Genomic DNA, 10,917 nt, shown 5'->3' with positions numbered 1-10,917 from the left:
AATTCTGAGATTCTGAGATTCTGAGATTCTGAGATTCTGAGATTCTGAGATTCTGAGATTCTGAGATTCTGAGATTCTGAGATTCTGAGATTCTGAGATTCTGAGATTCTGAGATTCTGAGATTCTGAGATTCTGAGATTCTGAGATTCTGAGATTCTGAGATTCTGAGATTCTGAGATTCTGAGATTCTGAGATTCTGAGATTCTGAGATTCTGAGATTCTGAGATTCTGAGATTCTGAGATTCTGAGATTCTGAGATTCTGAGATTCTGAGATTCTGAGATTCTGAGATTCTGAGATTCTGAGATTCTGAGATTCTGAGATTCTGAGATTCTGAGATTCTGAGATTCTGAGATTCTGAGATTCTGAGATTCTGAGATTCTGAGATTCTGAGATTCTGAGATTCTGAGATTCTGAGATTCTGAGATTCTGAGATTCTGAGATTCTGAGATTCTGAGATTCTGAGATTCTGAGATTCTGAGATTCTGAGATTCTGAGATTCTGAGATTCTGAGATTCTGAGATTCTGAGATTCTGAGATTCTGAGATTCTGAGATTCTGAGATTCTGAGATTCTGAGATTCTGAGATTCTGAGATTCTGAGATTCTGAGATTCTGAGATTCTAAAATTCAGATTTCAGAATCTCAGAAGCGCATAATTTCAGAATCGTAGGATTACAGAATTTCAGAATTTCAGAAGTTCTGATATTCCGAAAATCTGGAATTACTCAAATTTTGGAATTTTTTCTCTAGGGAAGGTTTTTCAGACAACGGTTGAGAATGCGCTCAAAATTTGTACAAAGGTACTTTCGAACATGCTGAATCCGAATCCAAAAAAATTTTCAGCCCGTCCCGTTCTCAAAAGGAGCCGAAATATGGCCTCTGAAAGTGCTTTTAGTACTAAATTTTGGCCAAAAACATGCATTTTTCGAGGTTAAAAATTAGTTTTTCAGGATTTGCTTGAGAAACTCATTTTGCGAAACTCATTTTTGGACATTTTTCTATCTTCTAAAGTAACTTTTAAACATTTTCAAAAAAAATTTTTTTTTTAAAATTTTGAAAAAACACCATGGGGTCCCCCAAACTTCAAAAATGATTTTTTGAAAATTTTTTGAAAAGTGCGAAAAAACGTTCCAATTATTCAGAAACGATAATAAATAGCATTCTGACAAATTTTTTCAGCCCAATATTGTCTTTGGGCTCAGAAAATCTCCAAAATCTGATTGTTGTTAGAACTTTGACAGTTCCTAATTTCTGAAATATCGCTTGAACTTAACTGAAACCTATAGAAATAGGTTCGAATCTTGTATGTGATCGATTTGACAGTACTCCACCTTAAAAAGAGCAAAATTGAGCAACTTTCAGAGACTGAAATTTTCGTTTTTAACGATACAAGGATGTAAGAACCGGTCGAAAAGACCATTACCTATTTTTTCCTCAAACTCTCATGAAATCTTTTTTTCTTTGAAAACTTTTGAAATTAATCAAAAAGTGTCATATAGTGCCTAGGGGGGCAAACTTGGAATCAAAAATTAGTTTCAAAAAATGCAAAAAAAAATACCACAGTGGGGGTCGAACCAGCATAGTCAATTCTAATGAGTCACCCTCTTACCACAACACCACACAACCGATATTTTCCTCTCTCGCGGAATTGGTAGAGGAGGGAAGGGGAAGCCGAAATCATCAGCGCACCGAAATCGGCCTAAATTTTCAGACAATGTTTTTCGGCCTGGGAGTGAGAACGGGCTAAAAATTTTTTCGTCATCTTATAGAGCATGTCTCAAACTATATGTATGCAAATTTTGAGCAAATTCTCAACCATTGTCTAAGAAACCTTCCCTTGTAAGAATATGATTTTCGGACCCCCTGAAGGATTTCTTAAACCTCAATGTCAAATAGAAATTTTCAAGAATCAGGTCCTAAAATTCCTCAAAATGTTCATTACACAAATCATACTACGGTTTTGACAAGAGGTTTAAAAATTCTAACATTTTTATCAATACTACAGGTTTCCCGACATTTCTTTTTCCATGGTGTTCTTTTACACAATTTTCTAAATAGGTTTACCAAATTCTTTCTTTTATTTTTCCTCTTACCAGGTGACCATACATGGTCTCTTAACTATATGCCATATAAGGGTGTTTGACCCTGTCATCAGTCACTTTTTCTTTTTTTTTTTCTCGAGGCTTCATCAGACAATGAGTGTTTCAAACAATGATTGATGAGAACAGTTTTTCTTCTTGGCATCGCCTAGTAGAGAAGCTGAGAAAATGAGAGAGAGAAAGAGAGAGAAAGAGAGAGAAAGAGAGAGAGAGAGAGAAAGAGAGAGAGAGAGAGAGAGAGAAAGAGAGAGAGAGAGAGAGAGAGAGAGAGAAAATGGCATGCATAACTATAATTACAATTGGGAAGGAAACAAAAGATTTTCAACTCGTTTGTTTGTGTCCTCTCACTCTCTTTTTGTCATTTCTCTATCTTTTTCAGTTGTCCTTTTGACAGTTATCTATTTTTCAGTATAACCTAGCTTATTGTATTTTTCTACATGATTTTTGCTACATTTTTTGTGGCGTTTTTGAAGATTAGGTCCTTATGTCCCTTTAAACTTGAATTATTTTCAACTCCTCCCTAAAACTCCTCCCAACTCCTCTCCCAAAATAATCATTTTAATTCCATTCCGCATGATTGTCCTTCATACACTCAACCCCTCCTTTCTTTTCTCTCCTCCCCAATGTTGACCTACTCCTCTAGTCTCTCGGCGACTCATAGTTGCACTCTACTCCGTTAGTTTCTCGTCGGAGAGATGGCCGAGCGGTCCAAGGCGCTGGTTTAAGGCACCAGTCCCTTCGGGGGCGTGGGTTCGAATCCCACTCTCTTCAGTTCTTTTTTTTTCCTTTTTGATTATCAGATATCATATGTTGTTCCACTAGTGTGGTTGTGTTGACAGTCACTTTATCTGTGATAACATGTTTTTGACCAGGTCCCTTCTCTAATAATCCTATAATCTGCTGTAACCAAATCGCAGTTAGCATAGTAAACAAAGACTTTTTCAGCAAAATGCGACGACGCTTAGTCGCCATACCATTACTCATATTGGCTGTTACTTTTCAAACAGAAGCCGTCAAGATTATAGATAACGGTCTTGCGCCGCCCGAAATTGTTCATACGCCGGTGTCAACGAAACGTAAGTCTAATTTTTTGTTGTGGTGACTAATTTTTTTGAAAAATCAAGCTTTTTTTCAGCCAGATGCAAAGTTTTCGCACCACCTCTCGATTTGATTTTTATCTTGGATTCTTCTGGATCCTTGAGAGACAAGTTTCAGGATGAAATCGACATTATCAGAAGAATTCTGAAGCATGTGACGATTGGAAAAACTGCAACTAGGGTTATGTTGATTCAGTTCAGGTAAGCTAAGCGGTTGAGTATTTTAAGCTCGATTATTTCGCTTTCTGTCAAAGGTATCAAAAAATTGTCAGCTATTGAGTTGGTCACTTTTTGATATCTTTCTTAGGAATCGAGATAATTGAGCTCAAAGTTAACGGTTTGAATGGCCTTCTATTTGAGTGTTTGAGGCAGTTTGGAAATCAAAGCTTCACTAGGTTGATTTTTTAAACTAAAAGTCTTTAATTGCTGAAATTCGAATTTCCAGTGGAACGCAACACTTGGAATTCAATTTCGAAAAATTCACTGATCGAGAAGAGTTGCTTGCGGCGTTGGACGTTCTTCGTCATGTTTCCGGAATTACGAGAATCGGTGGGGCCTTTGAATTCGCGCTTCAGCAATTGAAGACTCCTGGAAGTGTGAGTAATTTTTTTCTATAAAGGAATTGTACACGTTTAATGGTACTCAACTTTGGAATTCGACAAAAGTACTTCAGAATTTTTTCGATTAGTCTGAAAATTTCAGAGTATACTAAACAAAATTTGGCCTTCAGTTTTAGACAAAGTGATAGTTTTTGAAACACTTTTGTAGGTCTTCAAAGTTGACTACCATTAAAAACCCGTAGGAGGATAACTTCTAACTTTGATCCTGTTTTTCTCGGTCTCTGTTAAAGATATAAAAAATAATCAACTGATAAATTGTTTATCATAATAATATTATTATGACCAATGCTTTATCAATTAACTAATTTTTGCCATCTTGCATAGGTACCGAGATAATTGAGCTCCAAATGCCCATTTAGGTTGAGTGTGCTTTTATTAGAGGAAATACGGTACCTTCAAAAGGACAGTAGAGAGTTCCCGTATACGGTGTTTCATGAAGTTTCGAATATCAAAACATTTTAAGGGTCTTCGTGATGGAACTGTACCAAAAATCGTCTATCTTCTGTCCGACGGTCGTACTCATGACTATCCAAAGGATTGGCAAATGTCTGATGTCTTGAGAAGGTAACCTTTTTAAAGTTCCCCTCATTTCCACACGGTGAGTTTTTCACTACCGGATGCGAAACAGTCTGCGACGTTTTAAAGTACAACGGACAAAAAAATCTGATTCATTTTTTTGCTATATATTCTTCATAAAATTTACTAAAAATTTATGGAACAGAAAAAAAGTTATGGACTAGAATTCGAGAAAAAAAATTCCAAAGTTGAAGCAGCGGCAGTGAAAAACTCACCGTGATTTCCAATTACTCAATTTCAAAAGAGCGCATTTCCAGAGAAATCCCAAATATTGACATCTGGGCTTACGGTACTGGCGACTATGTGGCAATGGCAGCCTTGGCTAATTATACTCAATCGGAGCAGAAAATTGTGACAAATCAGAATTTGCAAAAGCTGGAACCTCAATTTGAAAAGTATCATGGAACGGAGATTTGTGAGCAGCAGCCGAGTGAGTTTTCAAGAAAAAAGGAAATGTTTAAGTTTTTTGATTTCAGCTTGTGTGAAAGGATCAGACAAACCATTGGACCTTGCTCTTGTGGTTGACGCTTCGGAGTCCTTGGATCATCTTTTCAGCGATCAGGTAGATCAAAATTTACAGTCTCACCTAAAAAAGAATTTCTCAGAAAAAATTCCTGGTCGATCGAGTTTTGGGAAACATTAACATCCATCCAGAAGCCGTCCGTGTTGCATTGATAACCTACTCTGGACAAGCATTCGTTCATTTTAAATTCAATTCGTTCTTGTATGGAAATAACACTTCAGTACAGGGATTCGTAAAGAATATTCGATCAATCAAAGGAACAACAGCTACAAATGTGGCATTGATGGATGCATTTGATCTTCTGACTTCAAAAGATCCATCGACTGGAATTAGAGAAGGTGTGCCGAAAATGGCATTGGTTCTTACTGATGGACATTCTCATAGGTTAGTTGAAACTGTCAAAAAATGTGTATGGACATTAAACCTACAGGGTGGCCGATAAGGATAGGACGTTTCTAAACGTCTCCCATTTTTCAGAAAAAACGTGGAAAAGTAAGGGGCAAAAATACCTTAAAACCTGTAATATAAAGTCTAACTTTCAACTTTGAGCCAATATATCTCGCTTCCTATGAATGATATCAAAAATGTGTCAAATGATAAAATATTGCTGACATTAAGATAAATAATTATCAGTTGACAAATTTTTCATGTCTTTTATAACAAATGTTTCATGTCTTTTATAACAAATGTTTCATGTCTTTTATAACAAATTTTTCATGTCTTTTATAAGGAACCTAAAGCTCAAAGTTGACCTCTTTGGATGAGTTTCTGTACTTCTGTATTAGGGGAAATGTGGTAGTCAACTTTGACGCAACACGAAAGTATTTCGTTTTTTCTTCGATTTATTTGAAAATTTCAGAGTATACTAAACGAAAATAAAGCTTTAGTTTTCTAATTGAGACATGCGCTTTTAACAACTGGTTGTCTGCGTCTCGCCTCTCTTGGTAACCAGCATCCCGTTTTTAAAGACCCATAACTCAAAAACTACTATAGCTAGAAAAAAGCTGTCAATTACAAAATTAAAGCTCTAGTTTTGTTTAGTATATTCCATAATTTTCAGACAAATCGAAAATTTTTGGAATACTTTTGTAGGGCTTCAAATTTGACAATCGTATTTCCTCTGAAAGAAGCTCATCCAAACCGCAAACTTTGAGCTCGAAGATCTCGGTTCCTGTAAAAGATATCAAACATTTGACAACTGATAAAATATTGCTGATATTATGATGAATAATTTATAATTTAAAACTTTTTGATATCTTACACAGGAATCGAGATTACTGAGCTTAAAGTTGACGGTTTGGGGGAAGGCTTCTATCAGAGGGAATACGGTCGTCACCTTTGAAGCCCTAAACTTTTAAAGACTACTAAACAAAATTCAAGTTTTATTTTTGTAATTGTTTCTTTTTTTCTAGATACGGTAGTTTTTGAGTTATGCGCCTATTAAGTTTCGTTATCAATCTATTAAAATTCGGTATTTTCCAATCCTGAAATTCTGGAATTTCAACAACACTAGTATTTTTTAATTTCCAGATCTCCTAAAGACATGGCTGAAAAAATGCGTGCAGCCGGAATCATAATGATTGCCGTAAGTGTCACTCCTCGTCCATTGGTGGATGAAGCTGAACTTCGATTGATTGCTGGATCCGAGAAACGTGCATTCACACCACCGAACCTTCATGTAAGTCTAGTCTCAAACTTCTCCCTTTCAATTCCTATACTCGTTTTAGGAATTTGAAAGTGAATTCATGAAATACGTTGGTTTTGGATGCGATGGAATCGAGTTGCCTCCAGATGCAAAACCTCAAGTTAGAGGAGCCACTGATGTGAAATGTACGGAACATTCGATGAGCATTGTGGTCCGGACTCAAAGAGCACTTCAAGGACTGATGTATGCTCATATGTATCATGATGAGCCAGAGTGTATGATGAAGAAGACCGATAATAACAGAGAGATTCAAATGACTTTTATGGAGGGAAAATGTGGTCTGGTGAAGACACCATCAGCGGTAAGTAAGCGTCAACTTTGAGCTCGATTCTCTCGATCTTTATAAGAGATATCAAAAACTTGTCAACTCATAAAATGTTCATCATAATATCACCAATATTTTAGTCGACAACTTTTCAATATCTTTGACAGGAAATGAGATATTTGAGCTTAACGTTGACGGTTTGGGTGGGCTTCATTCAGAGGAAATACGATTGTCAAATTTGAAGCCCTACAAAAGTATTCCAAAAATTTTCGATTTGTCTGAAAATTATGGAATATACTAAACAAAACTAGAGCATTAATTTTGTAATTGATAACTTTTTTCCAACTACAGTAGTTTTTGAGTCATGCGCCTTTAAAGTTAACGATATCAAGGGTAGAGGCTCCCAATTAGAGGAAAGACGGTAGACTAAAAGTGATTACAAAAATTTGAGAGACAGTAATCAAAACCAGATGCATTCATATGAAACTCTTGAACTTCTCCAGGATGGTCGTGGCTACCATTTCAACATCACCGTAATCCTCCAATTCCATCCTCTAATCATCACAAGAGCCGATCAAGGTCTCGATATGTCCTGCTTCGTTCCATCGGCAGTTCCACGTCAAGAACTCGATCAAGCTATCCTCAAAAATGCCGCAGACACACAATGCAACTACAGACTTCATAGGTACAGTAAGATTTCTCATGAATATCTGAAAGGGATCATTTTCAGATACAGTCCTGGACAATGCGTGGCGCTGGATGCCAAGGTTGGAGAGACACTGTACCATCGTTGGGAATGCGATAGCCGTTTGTTGACTAGAAATTTTGAAAACTTTGAAAAAATTAATTGTCTCCATTTTCAGCACCAGAATACAACTACTTGGTCCACGATTGTTTCGTGCAGTCCGAAAAGCATACACAACAGATTTTGGATTCTAATGGGTCAGTGTATTTAATTTTTGGAACTTCTAAATTTAATTTTTTGATTCAGATGCGAAGTCGATCAGCACTTCCTGGAAACCCCCAACTATTCTCGCTTCAAGGACTATCCAGATGACGCCTACGTATTCCAGGAGATGTCGGTTTTCAAATTCCCTGGAGATGGAGATCTCATCTTCCATTGCCGAATTTCGCTGTGCAATATGAAGGACCCGAATGCGCCGTGCAACCAGAGTATTGTAAGTACATTTAGCTTGTGGTAGTAAGAGCTGGGGCGGTGGCGCAGGTGGTAGCGCATTGCTATTTTGTTCAGGAGGTCAAGGATTCGAGTTGTGTCGGGGGCGAGAGCTTTTTTTTCTTTTCTTATTGATAGTTTTCCACCAAAAACCTAAGTAAAAAAGAGATTTTCAGCCTCCAAAATGTCCCAAGAAGGTGCCAGTCCTGCCGGTCCGTCAAAAACGAGATGTCTCTGCTGAGCAATGGATGTCAGCCGAATGGAGATCTAAACAAATCAGAAAGAGACAAATCGAGCTGAAAAATCGATCCAGAAGACAGATTGTGGAGACCAAACAGGGCTATTATATGACTCTTCAAGTCGAGACGAGAACTTTGAACGTGCTCCTGAGTGAGAGCATTCGCCCGAGAGACTCTGTCAAGTACTGTGATATCTCCTAAATTTCGGAATTATCGATTTTTTTTTTGTTTGGAAACGGGTCCCATTTTCCCCAGCGTTCTTTTATCAAACTTCTTTGTTACGTTGTGTATGTATATAAATTCATGATTTTTGAAAATTCAATAAAGTTGAGATCAAATTTTAAAAACAATGTAATGGACTATTAGGGGAATATTTTTCAGGAAGTCTGCGCTCCACCGCACTGGTAAACTGGCAGAATTTTTTAGCCTCCACAAAATCAGATAACAATGCTGAAAATATGGCATGTTTGCCGCGCCTCCGGAGACGCAACTTCATTTATTCATTTTCTATTATGTTGTTTTTTTCCCAGTGAGGGGGAAGAATGGTATATTTATGATGGCTACAGTATCAAGCTTATGGACTGTTTAAAATTAATTCTTTAAATCGAATTCTGTATATTTCGATAAAAGAAAATGTAGCGCATCATTTCGCTACTATTTCAAATTATCTGTGAACATTTGGGAAATTTTTTGTCCAGTGGGGACTTCGCTAGAGTCGGCGATACGGGGACAAACGGACACACTCTTACACACATACAGAACTTGGTGATTGATTGTAGAAATTGGTGATAGTAAAGATTCATATTTTCAGAAAATTCAATAAAGTTGAGATCAAAATTAAAATATCCATATTGATTTTTTGAGATCATCCTCTTGGGACCATTGCAGAAGCCAACGTAGCATTTGGAAGGCGTTCTCGTAATCGACGGAACTGAAATTTTTTCGATGTCGGTCGGTAGAAAATAGCCGACCGCTGATTGAATTTTTGCATTTGCGCGTCAGAGAGTGTTTTCAGAAATAAAATGCTTCGTACGCAAACACTGCCATGCAGACGCGCAAATGCACGAATTCGGGCAGCGGTCGATCGGCGGTTTTCGACCGACCAAAATTAATTCTCTAACCATACCTGCCCGTTAACCTTCTCGGACATTTTCTTATCACAAAAAATGTTCATAATTGGGTCCAACAAAAATACAAAAATCCAAACTAGCGACTCCACGAATCCAGCGATAACTTCTCCGACGAACTTGTTCGCTTTATAGAATCCATCGCAACTTTTGACGTCATGAGGAGCCACATCCAATAGGTATACATAGGGAATAATTTGAGCAGCCGAAATGAAAATTACTGCGATAATTGCCCATCCCAGTCGACGACGGACTCGTTTCATAGATGAGGCTGACGATGAGAGGGTGTCCGACTGGAAAATTTTAGTTTTCTGTGTATCTATTTGTCCAGATGTCGTCTCTCATACCCTTTTCAGTTTCCTATTATGCCTGACCAACGAGATGAATACAAAAAATAACACAGCAATTGTAAAAACCAAACAAACACCGGTAACGATAACTGAAATTCGAAGAAACTGAAATTTTAACTCATCCCTAAAAAATTACATTCGACAAGATTCACAAACGGAACGCAGCTTTTTTGGTTGCATGAGATGATTCCAGGGCTTTGAATAGCGGCTTGAAAGATGCCAGTTGGGATCTGAAAGTCTGTAATTTGAGACGATTCAGAAATAGCAAAAATTTACAGATATTAAAAAAGAAGCAAAATAAATCAAGAACACCATTATGTATACAAAACGGAGAGTGATTAGAGATTTGAATAGCATTGGATACATGACTCCGATATAGAGAAGAAAAGCGAGGCCAGCATAGGAACCTGGAAAAATGAATTTCAGAAAAAAGAAGTCAAAACCTAGACTTTCAGAGTGTACAAATCCAAAATAAGAGTTTTAGGTTGGACGGTGACCAATTTTTAAAAATTCTCCTACAACTTTCGAAATTCCGAACTTCATAATTTTTCTGGATTTCTCAATTTCTCGACTTCTGAGATTATGGTTCACTGAGTTTCTCGATTTCTGAAATGTTGAACCTCCGAATTTCTCAGTTTTTGAGTTTTGGAATTCTGAATTTTTTGAGTTTCCTGATTTTACGATTTCCAATTTTCTAAATTCTCCGAATTTTCAAATGTCCAAATTTAGTTTTTCTTGACAATTGGGAGTTTCGATAATTGGAAAACCTTCGAAATTCTGAGTTTTCGAATTTTAGAATTCCCGTATTTTAGAACTACATATGTCAACGTTAAGCTCATATAACTCGTTACCTGTAAAAGATAAAAAGTTGCCAACTAATAAATTATTTATCATAGTATCACCTATATTTTTTTTCAGTTGACTATTTTTTGATATCTCTTACTGTCGTGGACGACCAAAGATCTTGTGTCAACCAAGAGAAGGAGCGGCACCAGGAGCCAGTACAACCCATCAATCAAGAAGCTGATACCGAGAAGAAAATTGGAGAAAGATAAGGTCAAGCGCGGGAGTGAACCAGGATCTAAATTTTCATTCGTATTTCTTTGAACACATTTGAACTTCCAATCGAAAACCTAAATTCA

General features: G+C 37.0%; 2 protein-coding genes and 1 non-coding gene across 4 annotated transcripts; 2 read left to right on the top strand and 1 right to left on the bottom strand.

The window, feature by feature from the left end:
• Window positions 1–2,788: 2,788 nt before the first annotated feature.
• CBG28843 lies at window positions 2,789–2,870 on the top strand. The gene has a single exon. It is a non-coding gene (tRNA).
• A 178-nt stretch (window positions 2,871–3,048) lies between these two features.
• On the top strand, window positions 3,049–8,499 carry CBG09117 (the record flags this gene model as incomplete). The annotated part of the gene is made up of 13 exons (XM_045243593.1): window positions 3,049–3,175; window positions 3,235–3,397; window positions 3,642–3,792; window positions 4,280–4,380; window positions 4,650–4,822; window positions 4,869–4,954; window positions 4,998–5,299; window positions 6,446–6,593; window positions 6,643–6,921; window positions 7,389–7,692; window positions 7,749–7,827; window positions 7,877–8,063; window positions 8,236–8,499. 13 exons carry the CDS (start codon window positions 3,049–3,051, stop codon window positions 8,497–8,499), a joined length of 2,364 nt encoding a protein of 787 aa, XP_045093878.1.
• A 664-nt stretch (window positions 8,500–9,163) lies between these two features.
• CBG08956 lies at window positions 9,164–10,180 on the bottom strand (the record flags this gene model as incomplete). Of its 2 annotated transcripts, XM_002641204.1 has the most annotated exons (5): window positions 9,164–9,229; window positions 9,425–9,718; window positions 9,773–9,864; window positions 9,912–10,005; window positions 10,052–10,180. In XM_002641204.1, coding segments are annotated over 5 exons (675 nt in total), but the record flags the coding sequence as incomplete, so codon positions are not given. The 2 variants fall into 2 exon arrangements, with proteins under 2 accessions (XP_002641250.1, XP_002641251.1); XM_002641205.1 differs by lacking the exons at window positions 9,164–9,229; window positions 9,773–9,864; window positions 9,912–10,005; window positions 10,052–10,180 and having other exon boundaries at window positions 9,462–9,712.
• Window positions 10,181–10,917: the final 737 nt, after the last annotated feature.

This window comes from Caenorhabditis briggsae (assembly GCF_000004555.2).
Source record: "Caenorhabditis briggsae complete genome, chrIII, whole genome shotgun sequence".
NCBI lineage: Eukaryota > Metazoa > Nematoda > Chromadorea > Rhabditida > Rhabditidae > Caenorhabditis > Caenorhabditis briggsae.
The sequence above is the reverse complement of the archived record's forward strand: the minus strand, read 5'-3'. Positions and strand labels throughout refer to the sequence as shown.